The 24,209-nt window shown below is 45.2% G+C and overlaps 1 protein-coding gene across 1 annotated transcript in view; it reads right to left on the bottom strand.

Moving 5' to 3' along the window:
• LOC135393353 (caspase-3-like) overlaps positions 1-22,671 on the bottom strand; it is an 85,389-nt gene extending 62,718 nt beyond the window's left edge. The window contains exons 1-2 of the mRNA XM_064623827.1: positions 22,607-22,671; positions 7,543-7,687 (exon numbers count right to left, since the gene is read on the bottom strand). Of these exons, the coding sequence (XP_064479897.1) occupies positions 7,543-7,687; positions 22,607-22,671 (210 nt within the window). The remainder of the gene's footprint in view (positions 1-7,542; positions 7,688-22,606) is intronic.
• Between the last annotated feature and the right edge of the window lie 1,538 nt (positions 22,672-24,209).

The following is a 24,209-nucleotide window of genomic DNA, read 5'->3' as shown; positions in this document are numbered from 1 at the left end:
TTCCACAATCGGTGAGGAGATTCTTCAGATTTCCATGAAGGAAAACTCGTTGGAAAGCTTTATTTACTTCTTGCAGGCGCTTTGTGCCAATTGGGATCATGTACAGATACCTGGATAGCGTATCTGTGACTGTCAAGATGTACTTGCAGCACTTGCTAAATTTCTGATATTTCCGCATATCCAGAATGTCCACCTGATATAAATCCCTCATGTGAGTTGCAATGATAGAGCACCGATATTTTTTCTTCAGGGGCTTGTGAAGGGCAAGCATCTTTTTTCAGCTGTTCGGTGGTTCTCTGTGCGTGAGCTTCTGATAACGTTGGTATCGATCCACTCCACCTAACCCTTTCTCCTTCATCTTTCTATAGGGCCCCAGATTTGCTCCAGCGAGTAGTTCAGTGTATTTTGAGAGCGCTTATAATTTTCTATACTTTCTTGTTCCAACTGGGTTTCATGATCAGTGCGCTACGACGTGCTAAGTAGCTCACGAGAGCCACAATGTTTGAGCGGTTGATTCGCTTCCTAGATATATACATATACTAGAACATTACCCGCATGCCAGGGGAAAACTTTCTTCAGTTCTTTTAGCACAGATTTCGCGCGTGCTTCATCAACGCCCGAGGGTAGAAGATTAAAATCAAATTGGTTGGGTTCCGGTTTCGGTTTGGGTTCCGAATGGATAGGTTCCAGAGGAGGAGGACGATAGTGAGCGCGGTTGAGCAAGTAATAGACGGCTTCCAGTATTGTGCCCACTTTTATATCGTCGGAATCGTTGCATTTCAGAACTTCACCTATTTCTATTGTATGAGCCATGACCGATGGCTTTGGATATCGCTCGCCCGGCGGCTCCCGCCGCGAGAGTTGAGAGCCCTGAGAGCACCAGTAGAAGTATGGGAATGAAACCACCTTGTTGTCCCTTGCTGCTGTGGGCACTTATCAACTGCCCCCACAAAGTGGAGGAGTACATGTTTTTTTTTTGTGTTTTTTCAAGTTTTTATGAAGTTCCATTGAAAGTGGGATATTTCCACGTAGGATGTGTGTAGGATTTCCACGTAGGATGTGTGTAGGATTTCCACGTAGGAGATAGATTTCCAAAAGGATTCGAATGTCGTCGCAGCAGAGCTCTTTAATTAACTCTGGAGGTGCGCCGTTTGCTGGTGGCCAATACTTTGAGGAGCGTGAGATGTCTTCTAAGATCGCTCATTTCCCAGGCTCAAACAGGAACTGCCGCTTGTGCGGTAAAATACCCGTTTGCAGGCTTCGACACGAAGGTGTTTGCGAGTCAAGATCTACAAGTAAATAGCGGCGCACCTTCTCCATCGCCTGGTTATATACATCAAGGAAATAGGGGAGCCCCAGTTTCCCGAATACTTGACGTCCAAAGGTTTCGATCTCTTGTACGGACCGAGCGTTCCACAACAATACGATATAACTGCCGTTCGGGGATATCGTTCGAAAAGCGGCATTATGATAAAACAAGGCTTGTGTGATCAGGATCACGGACGCATTCTTATGGTGACTCCCATGCACAAACAGTGGCTCTAGCTCCGATAGAACCCCCGTTTCAGTAATTTGATCATGAATAACTATGAGGGTTGGACATTGTTCATCCCAGTCTGTGGGTATCCTGTCCATGAACTCCATGCCATACGAAATCCTTTTCGGATCCAGCTGCATACTTGCGTACATAGAGTATCTTCTGCGGTGGAATGCTAAATAACTTGGGGTGTACCATTATACTCTGCGTGAGCACTGTCTTGCCACACATGGAGGCGCCTGAGATGAGAATTCGAGCGATGTGCTGGAACTGCATGTGCATCGTGGAATAACTTGAGCAGACTGTGTAGCGAGGTGTGCTGCATCTTTATTTTCATCAATTGCTCCTAGAATGATTGATGATCGTCTGCAGGAGTCTTATATCTTCCTGACATAGTTCCTGAAGCTCGCGCAGTGATTGCTCCCTGTAAGCTCACAGGTAATTGTCGAAGCCCTCGTGTACGATGTCCCGCGGCTTGTTTTTGATGAAACAGGATCATGATACATGGCAACACATCTCGACAAATTTATCTCGCTCGTGTGGAGCGTCGAAATGGAACCACGTCGAGGTGATGCACCTGAGTTGCGACAGGTGGTGGCGCTCAAATGAGGTAAGTTTGGACATCTGAGATAAAGCCGCAGCGGGGCCGCTGCCGAGCGCACCATTTGGCGGGCGCTAATGAGGGCTATGTTCAGCGGGCTTAGTCGGCCAACCAGTGGGCTCAGAGTGTGCCAATCACTAGGCTTAGATTGAGGATGGCCAATGAGAGTGCTTAGAAAATCTGCAAAATGTGGAGAGTGATCAGTAAGCATAGAATGGACCAATCAGTGGAGCCAGTTAATAAGTATAAAGGGGCGGAGCTGTGCTCAGCGATCAGCATGCGCCCATCAGCGTGAAGTGGGCGGAGTCAAGTAATTAGCATTAAGGGGTGGAGCTACGGTATACCAATCAACGATCAGTAGGCTTAGAATGGGCTAATCAACGTGAAGTGGGCAGAGCCAACCCAACTAATTAGCATACAGGTCCGGAGCTACGGTCAACCAATCAACGATCAGTAGGCTTAGCATGGGCCAATCAACGTGAAGTGGGCGGAGCTAATGGCGACGGATCAGATGGCTTAGAATTAGCTTGTGTTGGATTAGAAGTGGATTTTGGCTTAGAACTGGATTAGAATTACCTTCTCTTGGATTCGAGAAAACTCTTGACTATAGGAATTCTACTTGTACAACTCACCCAGCCCGCATGTTTTTTTGTTTTTTTTTCCAAAAGTTCACCCGCATCCGATCTGCTACCCGCAACCCGATGAACGTTGATAAATAAACTAAAAGTACTTCGTGGTCTACGCCTGATGGTTAGATGTGTCTGTGTGCATGTTTCTTGTATGGGGAAAAGATGCAAATACATGTTGGTGTCTGACTTCAGGCATGGTGATACCAAACGCGACATGGACAAAAAGGCACACACAGGAGCCGTTTACGCCGTCTAACGTGTGAGCGTTTGATCCGCCCTTGTCAGCGACGTTTCACGTCATATTTTGAGCGACTGCAGCACAGACGCCTAAGCAATTGGGCGACTTAGCGTAATTTCAGTGTCTTGGTAAAAGGCATCGACGGCACCCGATCCGCTGCCCTGCTCCGCAGTCAATAATGACTCCTGCCCCCGACTCGCTGCCCGCTCCATCGAAAGCTTACACCCGCAACAACGTGCGGGTCACCCGCGCGGGTGCCCGCATATCCCACGGGCCATGCAGGACTCTACTGTGACTATATTGGCTTGACTATATCGGCGTACTGTGCAAAGTCCATGTGCGCTTTGTCAATTCTAACTTTTCCTGAAGGAAAACACTCGAAAATTCGTAGTGTAACCACATCGGTGAAATAGTGATGGCGAAATAGTTAATTTTTTTTCTATGATAATGTCACTCTTGTTTTAGTCATCTTCATCTTCTTTTACTGTTGCACGTGTCCCGCCGAGTCCGACTCCCGAGTGCCGAGTCCCGCTTCACTTGAATGAAGAACAGCAAGAACAAAAAATTAAAAAAAAAAGAATGGAAAGCAGCGAAACATTAAATGGTTTAAAATACCGCCGCAGCGTGCTTATCACGTTGTACAATGTTGAAACACGACGTGAGAAAGCACAGAGCGGTGAGGGTGGTGTCCCCCGTTTCGGAACGAACTTTGTGCAAACACTGGCTGTCGAACTGAAGGCCAGTTCAGCTTCCGCGCTGTAAGAAACGACAATCAGCAAATATATGTATGCACGTGTAGGCAGTGGTCCTCTGCCACTTCCAGTCATAAAAAAATGCCATTTCCTTATCAAGGAGTCAGTCTGTACGTGATGGCTTGCACGGGTTTGATTTTCTTGGAATATTTGCTCTCACGAAATCCGGGACTTAAGAAATACCGAGGCTTCGGGACGTCAGAAATTAGCAGGGATTTCGGAATCCGGGATATCCCGATTGACAGCCCTAGGTCTGTGCTGCCGTCGTTCGGCAAAACTCCGGCGCGCCTTTTCTTTGTTTTTATTTTTTATTTTGAGACCGGGGGAAAAGAAAAATAACTCAGAGATGGTACATAATAACGCATATGAGGATCGAAGGCCCCCCTAACAACATTGGCCGTTTTGCTATGGTCCCTGCAGTTTAAATGACCCATTAATTTCAGTTAACGAATTAATTAACGAGGAAAAATAGACTTATTATCTTTGGACCCTTACTAACATTACGCGCTAAGTATTGTTCCAGTGCAGCGCACAATACTTACAAAAAAAGTTTGACTCCTTTTATACGCATACTTCAGGGATTCATACGCCGGAGGTATGACGGCATTGATAATGCCATTTGCACGAGCGATACTCGTCTAAAAAGATGGCATTTGAAAGTGATGGAGCAACATGAATAATGCTCATCAAGCATGCCACGCAGTACCCGTTAGCACTAATCAAAGGAAGAGACCCATTCTCTTCTGTTCTCCTTCCCTTCGAGTTTCATGCCTTCTCTCGCCAATACACGTGTACAAACGTAACGTTGCCTGACTTACACGCCACGTGCTATTAGGCTAAGCACACTTTAGGTAGACGTGTTCGCAAATCATGGGCATGACACACAAAGAGACAATACGACACCAGCCTCAACGTTAATCGATAGGCAAATGAGCTGTGGCGAGCTCCATCTATGGACAAACATATACATAGAGCCTGCAAGAGCGGGGACAATGTCAAGCAGTAATTCACGAAAAGTGAATGAGGGCCTAAAATGTAACATCCCTGATCGGTAACAGGGGGGTCCATGTTCAACTTCTGGTGCTGGCACCGATGCATTGGCTTTCTCGTGAATTACTTCTTGAAGCCTTTCTGTGTATGAGTACATGAACCATTTATGAACAACTGATTCGTCATGAGAAGATGAGATGACTCTTTGTGTTGCATGTGTCTTCAAGTTTGTTCACCACTGCAGAAAAGAAAGAAAGCTTAGCGACAGGAAATGGATAGCCATAATTACTGTGTAATTTTTCGCACCAATATTATGTACTTCTGATTAAAAGACAACACGATACCACTTAGGTATGTTTTCCTAGTGAACAGGATGTATGCCGTACACCCACAACATTTGTGCAGTAGCCCCTCTACAATGTAAATAATATGGCATTAGTCGCGACAGTAATGCACCAAGTGCAAAACAAGTATTGTAGATTGTACGCGTTTAGTGTACATGGCAGCTGGACTGCATGTGACGTGTCAGCAATTTCTTTATGCACCTGATGCCAGACAGACCCAGCTTCATTCAACCTTCATCGTCCGCCTGTGATAATTCGCAAGTTATATTCTTAATACTATTGTGTTTTTACTAGTGGATATTTCAGACGGAGCGCCGTAACTAACAGACAGCTGCACAATGGATTCATGAATCCTCCTATTTTCATATCGCAAGTGTCTTAACACGACTGTTCTGTTGTAGGAGCTATATTTTTCATAAGCATGAACTTGAACCTCGACTTACCTCCATTGTGCTCTCTCTCTCTTTTTGCCTTGGTCCTCCGCAGCACGTTGAAAATTTCTGTGTACGGCATGTAGCTTTAGACGATTACTTAACGAGGTTCCAGATTGCCTCTGGAGTCGCACGTTGTGTATGATAGCATTCATGGACGAAATCGTTAGAGTAAATCGTTGTCTTCGCGTGTGGAACTTACTCCGCACGGCAATCAATCGCTGCGAGTCAAGAGCTTCGCACACTTTGCACTATTGGTACTTTGTAATGGGTAACACTGGAATGCTCAGGTGAATTCTTCTAACAGCCGAGAGTGTAGCATCGTCGCATTCCCGACAACCCCGCTCTGGCATATCACAAATCGCTGCAGCTCATAAAAGGCAAGGTGAGCACAAGGCGGTGCAGCTTCCGAACGATGTCATGGCAAAGAAATGTTCACATGTCACTTGTTTCGTGCGTTAACAATGCATAACAGCTGTTTGCTAATGCACGGTGCACACAGAAGGAAACCAAAGAATCCAAGAGGCCAGCTTATGCCATGCTAAGACAATTAAAAACTAGAGCAGTGACGTCGGTTTGCCGACGATTTGAGCGCATGGCTGGGAAACTAAGGAATGGGTTTTCTAATGAACTACGAATAGTTGGAGCAAAATACTTATCCCACACGTTCAGTGTTCCCTAATGGACACGTAGCGTGAGTATCGTTGAATTCTATGGCATTAAAAATCTGCATATGTGACCTTTAGGCGTATATTCAGACGCAATAGGTGAACACACGAGAGGTAGGCAATGCATAATATGCAGGTCTCCTCACGAATTCTAAACTCCACATATCATGAGATTATAGGTTCAGAGCTAATGAGCATAACAAGAAAACGTATCATATGAAAATAGTTAGCACAATGGTTCCGAAACTTGACCATACCGCAGCCCATCGAAATAGAGGCGACCTCCCTTCCTTGTCACGATGCCGGACGTTTTCCCATCTCAGTCCATGAATGTTAGCCGAAAACGATACTATGACGTGTTCTTGGGGCTACATTTAGAGCGAGTTACTCAGCCAAAACGTCCTGCGCAACTGCAGCATCGCACGGCCATGAGAGCATACTATGAAAGTGAGCCTGTTTTAGGGGGCATAGTTCCTCTAGACGAGGACAGCGTTTCGGCACCGCAACTCCCAGCCCGTGCATGATATGGAGGGGTGGCCTCCACTTCGTTTTCAGTCCACAGCGGAGAAGCTAAACTCGTACGTTGTCGCACTCGTACGTTGTGACGAATGGAAGCAATTTACTTTTTTACTTTTCTTGTCAATAGCGGGCATTCCGCGGCCAAACATCTGCAAAATTCGGGAAGCGATCGTTGCGGAAACTGCAGCCTCAAACTTGAATCTGAACTTATGCCCATGCCCTTCGTCTGCTGTACTAAAGCCGTCGGAAAGAGAAACTGTGCGAAATGCGTCCAGTCGTGTTTATTGCCCTGGCTCTGCGCGAACTACTTCTCAAACTGAATGTTGAGAGATCCGAGATATGCCCTTTAATATAACTGAGAGCTTCAGCAGTGTCACACGACTGCGCGGTGCATCGTAAAGGCAGCCCGTCCGTGTATGCCGCGACTGACGCAGACGCTGTGGCCTTTTGAGGGAGTGAGTGGACCTCACGACATCGATTTTGGCCTTCTTGCGTGTCAAATAAGGCTTGAAAGCGAGTTTCTTGTGATGCATCTAAAGCGTTGCGCACCCTGTTTGTGAGTGCGTTTGTGAGAAACCTCCGGGTCTGCAGCAACGGGCTTCCTGGTAACGAAGGATAGCGGACACACTCGTGTCATTTCTTTTGGTAATTTGTGAACGTTTCACAGTTTCGGAACCACTGACTTAGCACACATGATTTGACAAAATTCCGGAGAGGATATCACTGCACTATGTCACTACCCCCATCCTCCACATCGTTTTCTTTCTCATTTTTCACAGGGTCTGTACACACATATTGTAAGAAAATGCTTGTGTTCCAAACACGTCACTCACAACTTTTATGATGACACATATTCTACGCTCGCTTTCTGCGTTCAGAATGTCCATCTTGTACCAGGTGTCATCATGACGATAATGTTCGGGTATGCTAATGTCTTGCAAGTCATCTTCTCCCGCGTCGGTGTCCACAGGTAGCAAGCTTCAGAGGAATAAAACGTCACAATTAAAATAAATTTCGACCAGAATTCATCGAAGCGAGTGTACGTGTCACAAGCACTTCGAAGCGCACACTTCGTGTTCACTAACACTTGTATCAAAGTAAAACATTTCTCAAAGGTTACTATGCAATGAACCCTGCGCGGTTCTGACAAGTCAATACAAATATAATGAATTCCCCAAATTCTGGTTGGCAGTAGTAAGTACTGACCACGTCTATCCGGAAACGCTACAAGGCTTCTGGACGCCATTAATTAGCAATTAGAGCCAATTGGGACCCCCCACATTAATCAGCATCATCCAATGAGTCATCACACTAATTGGGGAGCGTCTAACTAGTGTCCAGACCACCCTGTGCGTTTCCGGATAGACGTGGTCATAAAATATAAAAAATAGATAGAGAGAGAGTGGAGAGAAGGAGTTTAGTTGAAGATCAACGACGCCATCTTGAAGAAAGCGGCCCGGAAAGCCCGCTGACCGTCGCTGGGCGACGGAGCACAGAGGCAGGTTGCAAAGCATCTCAGCTATGACCACAAGTTCCGGACATCCTGTGACGTCAGCTGTGACGTCATCATGGCATGTCTAGGCAAGTTAGGACAGCTCTGGACATGCAAGGAGAAAAACACTCGTAATACAGAGGCTGGGAAAGCAAGAGTATGCAAACCATCAATAGCTAACAACAAAGAGAATTAATTACACAACAAATGAGCCCACCAGAACAGGAGCGCAGAACCATGCGACTGCTCCATCCGAGAGGCAGGCAGAGAACTGACTCGTAATGATTTTTTTCTCCTTTATAAAGCCCCGCAGCTGCACCCCCTAGCGGTTACTTTCTCAACTAATCTCACAACAAAATTATTAAGAATCACGCCAGCGCTACTCCCGGTCCCAAGGCAGAAGAAGATAGAAAATGACGGGAATGCCCGGAAAACAGCAACCAGCACCCGACATGCACGGGCACGAAAATCACAAACAAAGCGGGAACAAAGCTGGCGAAAGCATTAGTTACACAACAAATCACCTCACCACAGCAGGAGCGCAGACCGATGCGACTGCTCTCTACGACAGCCAGCCAGAAACTGAGCGAGCGCGGGGAGCGCATGTCTGCTTTCCGCGACAGCCGGAGAGAAACTGACTGGGCGCCGCTCCGCGGCCGCTACGCATACGCGCTCCTAGCGCCCTCTGGGGCGACTACCTCCGAGAGGCTAAGAGTGAAGAGCATTCCTGCGCCCCCTGCTGGCCATTCTCATTGGTCGTGAGGCTAAGAGAGAAGAGCATTCCTGCACTCCCTGCTGGCCGTTCTCATTGGTCGTGACGTCATCCTATTGTCTCAGGGCTACCCTGTTTTTTTCCACTAATGCTCCTTTGGTCAATCTACAATGAAGCCACAGTATGACGTCATCATGCACCTGCGTGGCTCAAGGATGCGTACGCTCTAGACAGGGGACATATTATTTATTGAATCACTATCCCATGATTATTTCCTTTATTCTTCTATAACGATTGAATAGAAAACTATTGCAGAAGAGCACCATGCATGAAAGCTGATTGTAGGAATTCCAAAGTCTTACTCAATGAGACTTGCAAAAGAACAAAATATCCTAACACGTAACTCCATCAACGGCAAATAAGAGGACTAGGTACTCAACAAATCAACACAGAGTACGGGTAAACAGGAATGCAAAACTCAGGGCAGCTATCGTCAAGACAACAATGTTCCTTGTCAAAAAAGAAAAAAAATACAAAATGTCAACACAGGAAAGCATGCATATCGGGGCATGTCAGAACACGTCAGGACAAATTGTACGACTGCTGGGCAACAGAGGAAAACAAACAAACACTTGAACAGAGTGAAAAAGACACTAACCATCATTTTTCCCATTCACACCATTCCCTCATTGTAAATCCGCTCGTCACAAAATCCACCTGCATCGTCGAACACCATTCACCAGTGACGAACCACACATCCGCATCCCATCAGAGGCAGACAGAACCCCACCGAAGCTACGTCCTTCCACTGACGGTCAACGCCAGGAGCAAAATTTGCGTGTACAGACCCGTCAGTGTCCAAGAGAGACGTGAATCCTTGAGCCCCCTGCAGGCCGTTCTCATTGGTCGTGACGTCATCCTATTGTTTCAGGGCTACCCTGTTTTTTTTCCACTAATGCTCCTCTAGACAAGATCAACCTGAAACAATGGTCTCGTGGTATGACGTCATCATGCAGGTGCGTGGCTCAAGGACGCGTACGCTCTAGACATGGGACCTGTTATTTATTGAATCACTATCCCTAGATTATTTCCTTTATTCTACTATAATGATTGCATAGGAAACTATTGCAGAAGAGCACCATAGACAAGAGGAGGCTGTAGCATTTCATTCCCAAAGTCTTACTGTACAGGGAAAAAAATAATGGTTCAGCAAGACATGTCCATCCCAGCCGAGAGCCATGCAGCTAAGTGAATAATGACGCTTTGTTCCTCCTGAATAAAGTCACACACCTGTCCCCCCCCACGGTTACTCTCTGAACTAAATGAATCGCAAAATTATTAAGAATAGCTCTACTCCCATTCAAGGCAGCACTATCGTCAAGAATATTTCTTGTACAAAAAGAAAAAGCTACATGTAGAAGGAAAGCATATCAGAACAAGCCCAGGCATGTCAGTGCATGTGCAACAAGGGGGAAAAGCGAAAAGAAACAAAGAAGGAAACCAGCATCAAACTATTTCTAAGCACACACACTCCTCTTATTCAAAAACAGTGCGCATCATAAATCCGTCCAGGGCAATACACACCATTTTTCTATTGCTACACTTTTTTTCCAGTGACGGTGAATGCATTGCTACAGACTGCGTAACGTCATCACATCCTGTCTGAAGAAGAAGACAGCGGCAAAGACTCCTATTATTCATTGAATCGCAAGATTATTTCCTTTGTCCTACTCTTAATGACATTCATTCTCTCATTAAAATTCAACAAAAAAGCACCCTGCATATTAACGATTTTCACCCCAAAGGCTCATCATGGTCATTAGAATTACAGTAAACTACCACAGCTCTGTTTAAATAATAAGTGAGACCACTCAACATCACCTCCAGGATTATGTAATACCTGACCCTTTCTATGCTCATACATTCGTTGTCTGAGGCTACACCTGCGAGCAAAAAAGCGCGGAAGCCGGGGGGGCAAAGTTCCATTCGCGCATTGCGAGCAAAAAGGCGGGAAAGCCGGGAGCAAAGTTCCATTCGCGCACGCTAAAACACAAGACAGAACGCCTTTACGGGAACACGATGGCATTCGTATACTATATTAATGATTATTGCATTGCAGTTTAGAAAAACTACTACAAAACTATAATTTTAGGAGCCTATTAAAATTCTACTTTCTATGGAAACTATAATTGCCCTATTACTTGGATCGCTATTAATGAAGCGCTCCAATTTTTTCTCTCTTCCCATTTCAGCCTTGTCATGCAGGGAAGCAGACTCACATCCAAAATAATTAATTTACACTGAGGGTGCCGTGCTTCAGGAATTCCTATTCTGCGCTCACATGCAAGCATTTCTTTATGGATACAGCTGACTTCCTCAACATACCGAGCTCCTAACAACATCTAACAAACAATCAAAGAAACCCTCTTCTCAGCTGTACCATGCGACTGTCTTCCTCGTAAAATCGGTGATTTGAGGAAGAGAGCAGCGAAAAATTGCGCGCACTTGTGCTTGACTTAAAAAACCTGAAGCATATGCCAATAAACCAAGAAAAAGACACTCATGTCTGCTATCTGATAGTGCCACATACACAGACGCATTGTCGCAAAGAAAGCACAGGACAGGGATACACAACTTTCCTTAGGTGAACAGGGAAAAGGCTTAAGACCTCAGGAATAATAGCAGAGTCACTGGACATCGCTACGCAGCTAACACAAGATAATAGCGGGGGGTAAAATTGCAACACTGCTAAACAAGCTCCAACATGCCATCATGACGTCGCAAACCAGGAAAAAGAAGCACGCGCACGCACACAGCAGCTCAGGAATGCACAAGGAGAGGTGCTTTATAGGAATTTCTACTCCACACACTCAGATACCAGCATTTCTGCACAAATGCCTATAACGGCTGACTTCCTCAACATATCGAGGAAAGCGAATACTGACACTCAACATATAACAAAAAACAAACAAATTCCATTCTCATGAACTCTCCTCTGTCGAGCGGCTTTCTCCTGCTCTACCTGGATGCTGACTGTTTCCCCTTATCTACATTCTGAGTAAAAGCCGTGAAAGGAGAAAAGAACCGCGAAAAATTACACGCATTTGTGCTCCAATAGCTGTACGTAACTGCAAGAAACCGTAGCGCACGCCAATACACTGAGAAAAAGACACCCATTTCTGCCACCAGATAATTCTTGCATAATGCCACATACACAGCCGCATTACCCTTGCGTAAAGAAAGCACAGGAGAAGGATACACAAATTTCCATAAGTGACCAGGGAAAAGGCTTCAGTCGAACCGCTCAGAAATAACCGGAGAATCAACGCTTATCGCAACGAAACTCGACGGCTAGCCCAACATGACACCAACAACATACTAGCAGCGGGTAAAATTGCAACACTGCTAAACAAGTCCAGACATGCCACGATGACGTCACAAATCAGGAAAAAAAAGCACACGCATGCACGCACAGAGGACAACGCATTAAACACACGGAGCGCTCAGGAACAATCGTAGCGTTACCGCACATTGCTACGAAGCTCAACGTCTAACACAAGACGGCAGCAACAAGATATTAGCGAAGGGTAAAAATTGCAACACTACTGAACAAGTCTAGACATGCGACATCGAATGCGAAAACACTGGTGATCGCGGAAAAGGCCTAAGCCTGCGGTGGATCCTCATAGAGCATACACAACTTCATTTTTCTATTTTGCGTAAACTCAACGCGGTCTGCTTGGAAAACGACGTACAAATTTTCTTAGGGAGCAGAGAAATATAGAAATTTGTACTCCGTGCTCAGATACCAGCATTTCTGCTCAAAAACCTGCAAAATTAAGCTCTGCTTACTTCGTCAAGATATCGAACACCCAACAAAATCAAACAAACAACCCCACTTCCACTGGTAGAACACTATTCAGCTTTTACGCAGGGGGCTTTCTTCTACATAAAAAGTAGAGAAAATAAGAAAAGAGCAGCGAAATATTACACGCACTTTTGCTCGCATAGCTATAAGAGAAAAAAATAAATAAAACAACGACGCACACGCTAATAAACTGTGACAAAGACACCCATTTCTGCTATCAGATAATTATTGCATAATGCTAAATACTCATTTGCATTGGCCCTGCGTGAAGAAAGCACAGGACAGGGATACACAATCTATCTTAAGCGAGCACGGAAAGTCACTTCTACTCGAACAGCTTAATACCATAAAGTCTGAATTTTTGCAAAGAAAATAAAGCTTGAACAGCGCTACGAAGGTGACAGACACATACTAACAAACAAACAAACACTTCTTCGAGTCTGTATTATCTTTTAAAAAATAACGAAAGCACACATAAAAAAAATCAAATCGGCTAGGTAGCCTACCAGACGTTGTGCCTTAAAATTGGCTGCACGCAATGCGCGGAAGCATGCTGTGAAGCCAACTTGCGGTTTTGCTGGATGCGCATGAAGTCCGATTCCAATTGGAAATCGCGCTAAGGACGTGCCAAACGTGGAATTTTCGCAAGATTAATCCCAATACCTGGAATTCTGCTCATTTTAGCGGAAATGCTGGCGCTTGTGCTCCATTATTCGAAATTTTCGAATATTCGAATTTCTCGATTATCAAATTTTCGAATACGAATAGGGGTCGAATATCAACAATATTCGAACAATATTCGAAATTTTGAATATTCGCACACCTCTAGTGAATACTGACACTCAACGATATATAACAAAAAACAAACAAATTCCATTCTCATGAACTCTCCTCTGCCGAGCGGCTTTCTCCTGCTCTACCTGGATGCTGACTTTTTACCCCCTCACCTACGTTCTGAGTAAAAGCAGTGACAGAAAAAAAAGAACCGCGAAAAATTACACGTATTTGTGTCACAGGACAGGGATACACAAATTTCCTTAAGTGAGCAGGGAAAAGGCTTAAGTCGTACCGCTCAGGAATAATCGGAGAATCATCGCTTATCGCTACGCGGCTAGCGCTTGAACAGCGCTACGAACGTGACAGATACATACTAACAAACAAAGAAACAGACAAACAAACAAACAAGCACTTCTATTCATTTCTATTGATAAAGGCGTAAACCACACTACAAGAACAAAGCACGCTGCTCCAGGAAAGCGTATCAAATGCATCGCAACAGGACCGGCTCTCATAAAATAGCCTGCCCAAAACGAAGACTTCACCAGGTTCGCGAGGTAATTCCATTAAAAACGCTCTCGGTCTATCCTACAGATAGCAATGCAAGCGCTGCTACCCTTATTTTTTAAGCCACTATGCCACGCAATAGTACATAAATGTATCACTCGTGTCACATGAAAAGGCACACACACAAAGAACTTACTTGTCAAGTGGGATCCCTGGTTCAGGAAAGCGCCCGCGCCCGCGCGCACACATACACAGACACACACTCACATTTTCACACTCACAAACACAAAGTCTATTCTCACAACCACATAAATCCATATTATTCCTCAGGTCAATAATTATCCTACCATCGTCAAAAGATGGCTCACTCTTGTATGCGATCGCAAAGCGATAGGTCCTGCTTCCGGATGTAATAGGATATCGCCACTCGGCCGACGCGAACCAAAAAAGAAAGAAAAGAATGCGCGTTCGCTATACCTCCACAAAGAAAACGGTGCCGTGCTTCTACGCAGCGCTCATCATAAAGGAGTGAATTGTCTTCTTCGTTTTCCTTTTATTTTCTTGCACCCATATATTTTGCAAGAATACTATAGAGCAGAACGGACAAATGTGAACATCATTTGCTACACACTGTAGCTCTCATCATTTTTAAACCAAACCACTTAACATGTGTTGATAGGTCTTCACTAAATAGGTGAGCCGATAATGACTCAAAATGAAATGAAATCAAATAAAATAATCATTCCAGCATCGCTGGCTGCAAGCTTGGGTACCCTGCTTGGGTCTGCTGGCGCTGGAATAAAAGATTTATCGCGAGGGTACTACAATGGTGAGCTCTGCTGCTGTTTAAGTGATAAAACAGTGCTCCCGAACCGCGCCCCACGCGAGCCGCGCGCGGACCCGTTCTCGGGACGCGACGCGCGCGATTCCCCGTGCGAGCGCAACGCGGGCCTCGCGGTTTGGACGCGCGCGATCTCTTTCCCCGAGCAGGCGCACTGTTTTATCACTTAAACAGCAGCAGAGCTCACCATTGTAGTACCCTCGCGATAAATCTTTTATTCCAGCGCCAGCAGACCCAAGCAGGGTACCCAAGCTTGCAGCCAGCGATGCTGGAATGATTATTTTATTTGATTTCATTTCATTTTGAGTCATTATCGGCTCACCTATTTAGTAAAGACCTATGAACACATGTTAAGTGGTTTGGTTTAAAAATGATGAGAGCTACAGTGTGTAGCGAATGATGTTCACATTTGTCCGTTCTGCTCTATAGTATTCTTGCAAAATATATGGGTGCAAGAAAATAAAAGGAAAACGAAGAAGACAATTCACTCCTGTATGATGAGCGCTGCGTAGAAGCACGGCACCGTTTTCTTTGTGGAGGTATAGCGAACGCGCATTCCTTTCTTTCTGTTTTGGTTCGCGTCGGCCGAGTGGCGATATCCTATTACATCCGGAACGAGGACCTATCGCTTTGCGATCGCATACAAGAGTGAGCCATCTTTTGACGATGGTAGGATAATTATTGACCTGAGGAATAATATGGATTTATGTGGTTGTGAGAATAGACTTTGTGTTTGTGAGTGTGAAAATGTGAGTGTGTGTCTGTGTATGTGTGTGCGCGGGCGCGGGCGCTTTCCTGAACCAGGGATCCCACTTGACAAGTAAGTTCTTTGTGTGTGTGCCTTTTCATGTGACACGAGTGATACATTTATGTACTATTGCGTGGAATAGTGGCTTAAAAAATAAGGGTAGCAGCGCTTGCATTGCTATCTGTAGGATAGACCGAGAGCGTTTTTAATGGAATTACCTCGCGAACCTGGTGAAGTCTTTGTTTTGGGCAGGCTATTTTATGAGAGCCGGTCCTGTTGCGATGCATTTGATACGCTTTCCTGAAGCAGCGTGCTTTGTTCTTGTAGTGTGGTTTACGCCTTTATCAATAGAAATGAATAGAAGTGTTTGTTTGTTTGTCTGTCTGTCTGTCTGTCTGTCTGTCTGTCTGTCTGTCTGTCTGTCTGTCTGTCTGTCTGTCTGTCTGTCTGTCTGTCTGTCTGTCTGTCTGTCTGTTTGTTTGTTTGTTTGTTTGTTTGTTTGTTTGTTTGTTTGTTTGTTTGTTTGTTTGTTTGTTTGTTTGTTTGTTTGTTTGTTTGTTTGTTTGTTTGTTTGTTTGTTTGTTTGTTTGTTTGTTTGTTTGTTTGTTTGTTTGTTTGTTTGTTTGTTTGTTTGTTTGTTTGTTTGTTTGTTTGTTTGTTTGTTTGTTTGTTTGTTTGTTTGTTTGTATCTGTATCTGTATCTGTATCTGTCACGTTCGTAGCGTTGTTCAAGCGCTAGCCGCGTAGCGATAAGCGGTGATTCTCCGATTATTCCTGAGCGGTACGACTTAAGCCTTTTCCCTGCTCACTTAAGGAAATTTGTGTATCCCTGTCCTGTGACACAAATGCGTGTAATTTTTCGCGGTTCCTTTCTTCTGTCACTGCTTTTACTCAGAATGTAGGTGAGGGCGGAAAAAGTCAGCATCCAGGTAGAGCAGGAGAAAGCCGCTCGGCAGAGGAGAGTTCATGAGAATGGAATTTGTTTGTTTTTTGTCATATATCGTTGAGTGTCAGTATTCACTAGAGGTGTGCGAATATTCGAAATTTCGAATATTGTTCGAATATTGTTGATATTCGAACCCTATTCGTATTCGAAAATTTGATAATCGAGAAATTCGAATATTCGAAAATTTCGAATAATGGAGCACAAGCGCCAGCATTTCCGCTAAAATGAACAGAATTCCAGGTATTGGGATTAATCTTGCGAAAATTCCACGTTTGGCACGTCCTTAGCGCGATTTCCAATTGGAATCGGACTTCATGTGCATCCAGCAAAACCGCAAGTTGGCTTCACAGCATGCTTCCGCGCATTGCGTGCAGCCAATTTTAAGGCACAACGTCTGGTAGGCTACCTAGCCGATTTGATTTTTTTTATGTGTGCTTTCGTTATTTTTTAAAAGATAATACAGACTCGAAGAAGTGTTTGTTTGTTTGTTAGTATGTGTCTGTCACCTTCGTAGCGCTGTTCAAGCTTTATTTTCTTTGCAAAAATTCAGACTGTATGGTATTAAGCTGTTCGAGTAGAAGTGACTTTCCGTGCTCGCTTAAGATAGATTGTGTATCCCTGTCCTGTGCTTTCTTCACGCAGGGCCAATGCAAATGAGTATTTAGCATTATGCAATAATTATCTGATAGCAGAAATGGGTGTCTTTGTCACAGTTTATTAGCGTGTGCGTCGTTGTTTTATTTATTTTTTTCTCGTATAGCTATGCGAGCAAAAGTGCGTGTAATATTTCGCTGCTCTTTTCTTATTTTCTCTACTTTTTATGTAGAAGAAAGCCTCCTGCGTAAAAGCTGAATAGTGTTCTACCAGTGGAAGTGGGGTTGTTTGTTTGATTTTGTTGGGTGTTCGATATCTTGACGAAGTAAGCAGAGCTTAATTTTGCAGGTTTTTGAGCAGAAATGCTGGTATCTGAGCACGGAGTACAAATTTCTATATTTCTCTGCTCCCTAAGAAAATTTGTACGCCGTTTTCCAAGCAGACCGCGTTTAGTTTACGCAAAATAGAAAAATGAAGTTGTGTATGCTCTATGAGGATCCACCGCAGGCTTAGGCCTTTTCCCCGATCACCAGTGTTTTCGCATTCGATGTCGCATGTCTAGACTTGTTCAGTAGTGTTGCAATTTTTACCCTTCGCTAATATCTTGTTGCTGCCGTCTTGTGTTAGACGTTGAGCTTCGTAGCAATGTGCGGTAACGCTACGATTATTCCTGAGCGCTCCGTGTGTTTAATGCGTTGTCCTCTGTGCGTGCATGCGTGTGCTTTTTTTTCCTGATTTGTGACGTCATCGTGGCATGTCTGGACTTGTTTAGCAGTGTTGCAATTTTACCCGCTGCTAGTATGTTGTTGGTGTCATGTTGGGCTAGCCGTCGAGTTTCGTTGCGATAAGCGTTGATTCTCCGGTTATTTCTGAGCGGTTCGACTGAAGCCTTTTCCCTGGTCACTTATGGAAATTTGTGTATCCTTGTCCTGTGCTTTCTTCACGCAAGGGTAATGCGGCTGTGTATGTGGCATTATGCAAGAATTATCTGGTGGCAGGAATGGGTGTCTCTTTCTCAGTGTATTGGCGTGCGCTACGGTTTCTTGCAGTTACGTACAGCTATTGGAGCACAAATGCGTGTAATTTTTCGCGGTTCTTTTCTCCGTTCACGGCTTTTACTCAGAATGTAGATAAGGGGAAACAGTCAGCATCCAGGTAGAGCAGGAGAAAGCCGCTCGGCAGAGGAGAGTTCATGAGAATGGAATTTGTTTGTTTTTTGTTATATGTTGAGTGTCAGTATTCGCTTTCCTCGATATGTTGAGGAAGTCAGCCGTTATAGGCATTTGTGCAGAAATGCTGGTATCTGAGTGTGTGGAGTAGAAATCCCTATAAAGCACCTCTCCTTGTGCATTCCTGAGCTGCTGTGTGCGTGCGCGTGCTTCTTTTTCCTGGTTTGCGACGTCATGATGGCATGTTGGGGCTTGTTTAGCAGTGTTGCAATTTTACCCGCCGCTATTATCTTGTGTTAGCCGCGTAGCGATGTCCAGTGACTCTGCTATTATTCCTGAGGTCTTAAGCCTTTTCCCTGCTCACCTAAGGAAAGTTGTGTATCCCTGTCCTGTGCTTTCTTTGCGACAATGCGTCTGTGTATGTGGCACTATCAGATAGCAGACATGAGTGTCTTTTTCTTGGTTTATTGGCATATGCTTCAGGTTTTTTAAGTCAAGCACAAGTGCGCGCAATTTTTCGCTGCTCTCTTCCTCAAATCACCGATTTTACGAGGAAGACAGTCGCATGGTACAGCTGAGAAGAGGGTTTCTTTGATTGTTTGTTAGATGTTGTTAGGAGCTCGGTATGTTGAGGAAGTCAGCTGTATCCGTAAAGAAATGCTTGCATCTGAGCGCAGGATAGGAATTCCTGAAGCACGGCACCCTCAGTGTAAATTAATTATTTTGGATGTAAGTCTGCTTCCCTGCATGACAAGGCTGAAATGGGAAGAGAGAAAAAATTGGAGCGCTTCATTAATAGCGATCCAAGTAATAGGGCAATTATAGTTTCCATAGAAAGTAGAATTTTAATGGGCTCCTAAAATTATAGTTTTGTAGTAGTTTTTCTAAACTGCAATGCAATAATCATTAATATAGTATACGAATGCCATCGTGTTCCCGTAAAGGCGTTCTGTCTTGTGTTTTGGCGTGCGCGAATGGAACTTTGCTCCCGGCTTTCCCGCCTTTTTGCTCGCAGGTGTAGCCTCAGACAACGAATGTATGAGCATAGAAAGGGTCAGGTATTACATAATCCTGGAGGTGATGTTGAGTGGTCTCACTTATTATTTAAAAAGAGCAGTGGTAGTTTACTGGTTGCAGGTGCATGATGACGTCATACTGTGGCTTCATTGTAGATTGACCAAAGGAGCATTAGTGGAAAAAAACAGGGTAGCCCTGAGACAATAGGATGACGTCACGACCAATGAGAACGGCCAGCAGGGAGCGCAGGAATGCTCTTCTCTCTTAGCCTCACGACCAATGAGAATGGCCAGCAGGGGGCGCAGGAATGCTCTTCACTCGTAGCCTCTCGGAGGTAGTCGGCCCAGAGGGCGCTAGGAGCGCGTATGCGTAGCGGCCGCGGAGCGGCGCCCAGTCAGTTTCTCTCCGGCTGTCGCGGAAAGCAGACGTGCGCTCCCCGCGCTCGCTCAGTTTCTGGCTGGCTGTCGTAGAGAGCAGTCGCATCGGTCTGCGCTCCTGCTGTGGTGAGGTGATTTGTTGTGTAACTAATGCTTTCGCTAACTTTGTTCCCGCTTTGTTCGTGATTTTCGTGCCCGTGCATGTCGGGTGCTGGTTGCTGTTGTCCGGGCATTCCCGTCATTTTCTATCTTCTTCTGCCTTGGGACCGGGAGTAGCGCTGGCGTGATTCTTAATAATTTTGTTGTGAGAGTAGTTGAGAAAGTAGCCGCTAGGGGGTGCAGCTGCGGGGCTTTATAAAGGAGAAAAAAAACATTACGAGTCAGTTCTCTGCCTGCCGCTCGGATGGAGCAGTCGCATGGTTCTGCGCTCCTGTTCTGGTGGGCTCATTTGTTGTGTAATTAATTCTCTTTGTTGTTAGCTATTGGTGGTTTGCATACTCTTGCTTTCCCAGCCTCTGTATTACGAGTGTTTTTCTCCTTGCATGTCCAGAGCTGTCCTAACTTGCCTAGACATGCCATGATGACGTCACAGCTGACGTCACAGGATGTCCGGAACTTGTGGTCATAGCTGAGATGCTTTGCAACCTGCCTCTGTGCTCTGTCGCCCGGCGACGGTCAGCGGCCTTTCCGGGCCGCTTTCTTCAAGATGGCGTCGTTGATCTTCAACTAAACTCCTTCTCTCCACTCTCTCTCTATCTATTTTTTTATTTTTTATGTCCACGTCTATCCGGAAACGCACAGGGTCGTCTGGACACTAGTTAGACGCTCCCCAATTAGTGTGATGACTCATTGGATGATGCTCATTAATGTGGGGGGTCCCAATTAGCTGTAATTGCTAATTAATGGCGTCCAGAAGCCTTGTAGCGTTTCCGGATACACGTGGTCAGTACTTACTGTTGGCTTGAAAGTAACTGCATGTGTGTGTTTCTGAGCTGCCTATTCATAAAACGAGAAATGATGTGTCTTGTAGGATATGCACCGAAAAATAGCCGTTCTCGAGAGGAAGACTCCGGCGTGCACTGGAAGAGCTCCAGCCATTTCGTCAGGGGAAATACCTCGGTTTTCAAGTCACCAGTAGAGACGATGACTCGATAATGATTCCCTCCATCAGTTTTTCCGGTCTTTCCGTCAGTTTTGGGGGATTGCCTGATTTCGGGACCGGAACAACCACTTCGCTCTTCCTGTAGGCGACAGAGATCCCTTTTGCCGTGTTATACACATGAAGGAGAGTCGTTCAGAGAAATAACAACGAAAGAAAGAAGCACGAAGAGAGAGTAACTGTTTAATACGAGTCTGCCCTTCTTCAGACGAAAGCAGCACACAAAAAGATTGCTTATATAAGGAGTGGGATCGGTGAGAGAAGGAACCAGAGAATAAGAGACGAGCAACGCATGCAACAGAAGCAACGCGGCATCTTTGCGTTGCTTCTCTCATTATGCGCGTAGCATTTTACTCAAGTATTCACAACAAGTAGAGCACTACGTAATGATGCTCAGGTATGCACAAGAGACAAATGATACGCGGAAAACTTATTCGATTGATATTTGATGTAAGCCTGTGATTGACATGCTCATCGACTTCCAAATAAACAAACAAACAACGTGTCACAGGAATACTAAACATACACTAAACATTTTGCAAACATGTCCACTGAAATGTTAGCATGTACTTGCTAAAGGAATATTTGCTCTTCCTTCTGTTTTTTTAACCGTCCTCTAAGAAATTCGATCATATATATTGTACAAGGAGGACGAAGATGGGGCACGAACGCGTGGGGAGGAAAATAAAGTGTCATTCTGGTGGTGGTGGTGGTGATGGTGAAAGGGCGGCTTGCCGTTGTCGGCCTCACGTATATGGGCAACGTCACGACTGACGCCCTGGGGAAATGTGCGTCCTGGGCCGACTTCTAGGGGAACTGTGCCGACATATGTCTGCAAGCGTCTGAGGAAAGCCCAGGAAAAACCCCAGACAGCACAGCCGGGAATCCCGAAGTGTCATTCTGAAAATACTCTAGGACGGGAACGGCTAACAGCCGCTTTTTTCTCTGGCCTTGGCTAGGCACACAACATATAATATATATAGTGAAAAAAAAAAGCCTAGGCTCTTTGGCTGCACGTTGAACATATGTTTATAAGTCCCAAACGTCGCCACACCAGCATTGGACAGCTGTTTCAGCCTTATTGGGCCTTCATCAGCAATGTGTAGGTGGTCCACCTACGCATTGCTGATGAAGGCCCAATAAGGCCGAAATGTATGTGTATTCAATTTGACTGATCATCCAATTAAAGATGAATACTGTTGTACAGAATGCCGCATGGTAACTTACAGCAGTTTCACTGGAGTCTCTGCGCTATCAATCCCTCCAGTAATCCCAATTACGCCTGCCGACCGTGTCCCTATGATCTCAAGGGCAGCGGACATGACAGGCATACGTGACAGGCATCTCTAACAGGCATACATGAGAGGCATCTTTACAATTTGGACCTTTTCACCTAAAAACAAACTAACAAAAATATGTTGCCAGTCTCAGACACCTCAAAAACGGATTAGTTGTACTCATCTCTTCCACTCCTCCACATACTTTTCGTGAACGAATCCCCATGAAAGCATTTTTCTTTCTTTTCCTTTTTTGCATATCCACCTCCCTCGCATGAAAAGCGGGGAATTGTGAATCAGTGTTGATTTAAAAACAACTCAACTCACGCAATTTTAAGACTACTACAGGCTTCACATAACGGAAAATGAATTCAAGGTATATGGATACAGCATGCGTCGTCGTGCGTACTTACCTGTCTTGTTCATTTTTCTCTTTGTCCAGTTTAGCAGTATTGCCTGTGCATTCATGTGCATACATTGTCCCCCCTCTTCTTAACCTCCTGCAGCGATCTATGGTGGTGGGATAACCTCTATGTCAATACTAGCGTCACCTCTCCCCAAGCTTTTCGTTTCGTTTGAGTTGTCACGTCTTTCGAAACCCTTTGTTGATTTTCTTTTTTCTTTTTTGATAATATATTTTCTTGTCCTCCTACGCGAGTTCGAGCGTTTCTTCTTCAGTCCAATTCGGTGCCTTCGGCTTTTTTCTTCAGCAGTTGTCATCGTAGAGCGTGGCAGGCACACGCTACTCACGCCGCTGAGTACGTGAAAACGTTTACCGAGTCTACTGGAATCGCCTCCGACACCTATACCGGCAGTGGTTGGTCCAGAGCGCTCGAACATAAGGCGGGGCTAAGTTGGCGATGGAAACTGAAGAAACGCATTTGTGGGGTGACTTTACCTCCAAGACCTATCTCACGTGAGAATCTCCTCACCGTCGTTTCGAGCAAATCACTCGCACGGTTTTATCTTCTTCTTTTTCTTTTTTTTTCTCTCTCTCTCTTTTTTTGTTTTGTGAGGGAAACTCTTCGCGTAAGTCCTCTCAGCCGTCAGTATGTTCTCAAGCGTTTCGTTTAAAGAACCCCAGTACTTGCTGAGAGGGACAGTCCACTGTGCGGAGTATATAGAGGGAAATGATCGCTACCTCTGGCGAATTATGTCGACTGTGTTCCAAGAAAGGTCCAGTACATCGAGGTACGGAGGGCAGTTGCAACGCTCCAGCGTAACAACCATGAGCTGTTTATAAAAGTTTCACAAATTGAGTATTTCCGTTTTTTCCGAGCGGATGACTTAATGAACAACGTTTGCATATGACGTCACGCTACTGCGCACATGTTTCCAAAGGTGCCCTTTAGCCTACAGTGGCAAAAGGGTGGCACAACTTTGCGCTTTATTCCGTGTCTTCCATCATGATTCCACTCAGGTGGATGTTTGGACGTGTTGAACATGAGTAGTATAATAAACCATATTGCCAGTGGCTTTAGACAGTCACTCAGAAGTAAGGTTAGACTGGAAGTTGAGAACTGGAAGCCAAGTTGGACCGGACGTGGACAACAGGATGTTGTGTTTAGACCGTCAGTGAACACGCGAAACTCGGGCTTAGACCGGAAAAAGTGCCAAATGCTGACGTGTTTCCCTCATAGTTACAGCTAAATCGCCACTGATTTTTAACCGGCTGCTTAACCGGGTTATTTCTGCCCACCTGAGGGCTCATTTTAAAGTGTCCTCAAATTTCAAGTTCAACAAATCTTTCATTTGCATCTATTGCGAAGGTATAATATGCCTCCAAGCCACACGCGAAATATTTTGGCTGTGCGCGGCGGCAAAGTTTGCCAAACGGGGAGCTGAAAACCAGCTTGGCTTTTCCTCCTCAACTCGCGCAATCGGCGCCGAAATCTAGCCTCTTTGTAGTGGTTATCCGCCAATTTCCGTGTGCGTGACGAAAACATCAGGTTCATGTTTCATTCGGCGCCCGGACCGGAAGTTCTGTTGTTAGTTTGTGAGAGCGGCGGCATCCGG

This window comes from Ornithodoros turicata, chromosome 1 (assembly GCF_037126465.1).
Source record: "Ornithodoros turicata isolate Travis chromosome 1, ASM3712646v1, whole genome shotgun sequence".
Classification (NCBI taxonomy): domain Eukaryota; kingdom Metazoa; phylum Arthropoda; class Arachnida; order Ixodida; family Argasidae; genus Ornithodoros; species Ornithodoros turicata.
Note: the sequence above shows the minus strand (reverse complement) of the source record. Positions and strands in the feature narration are given on the sequence as shown.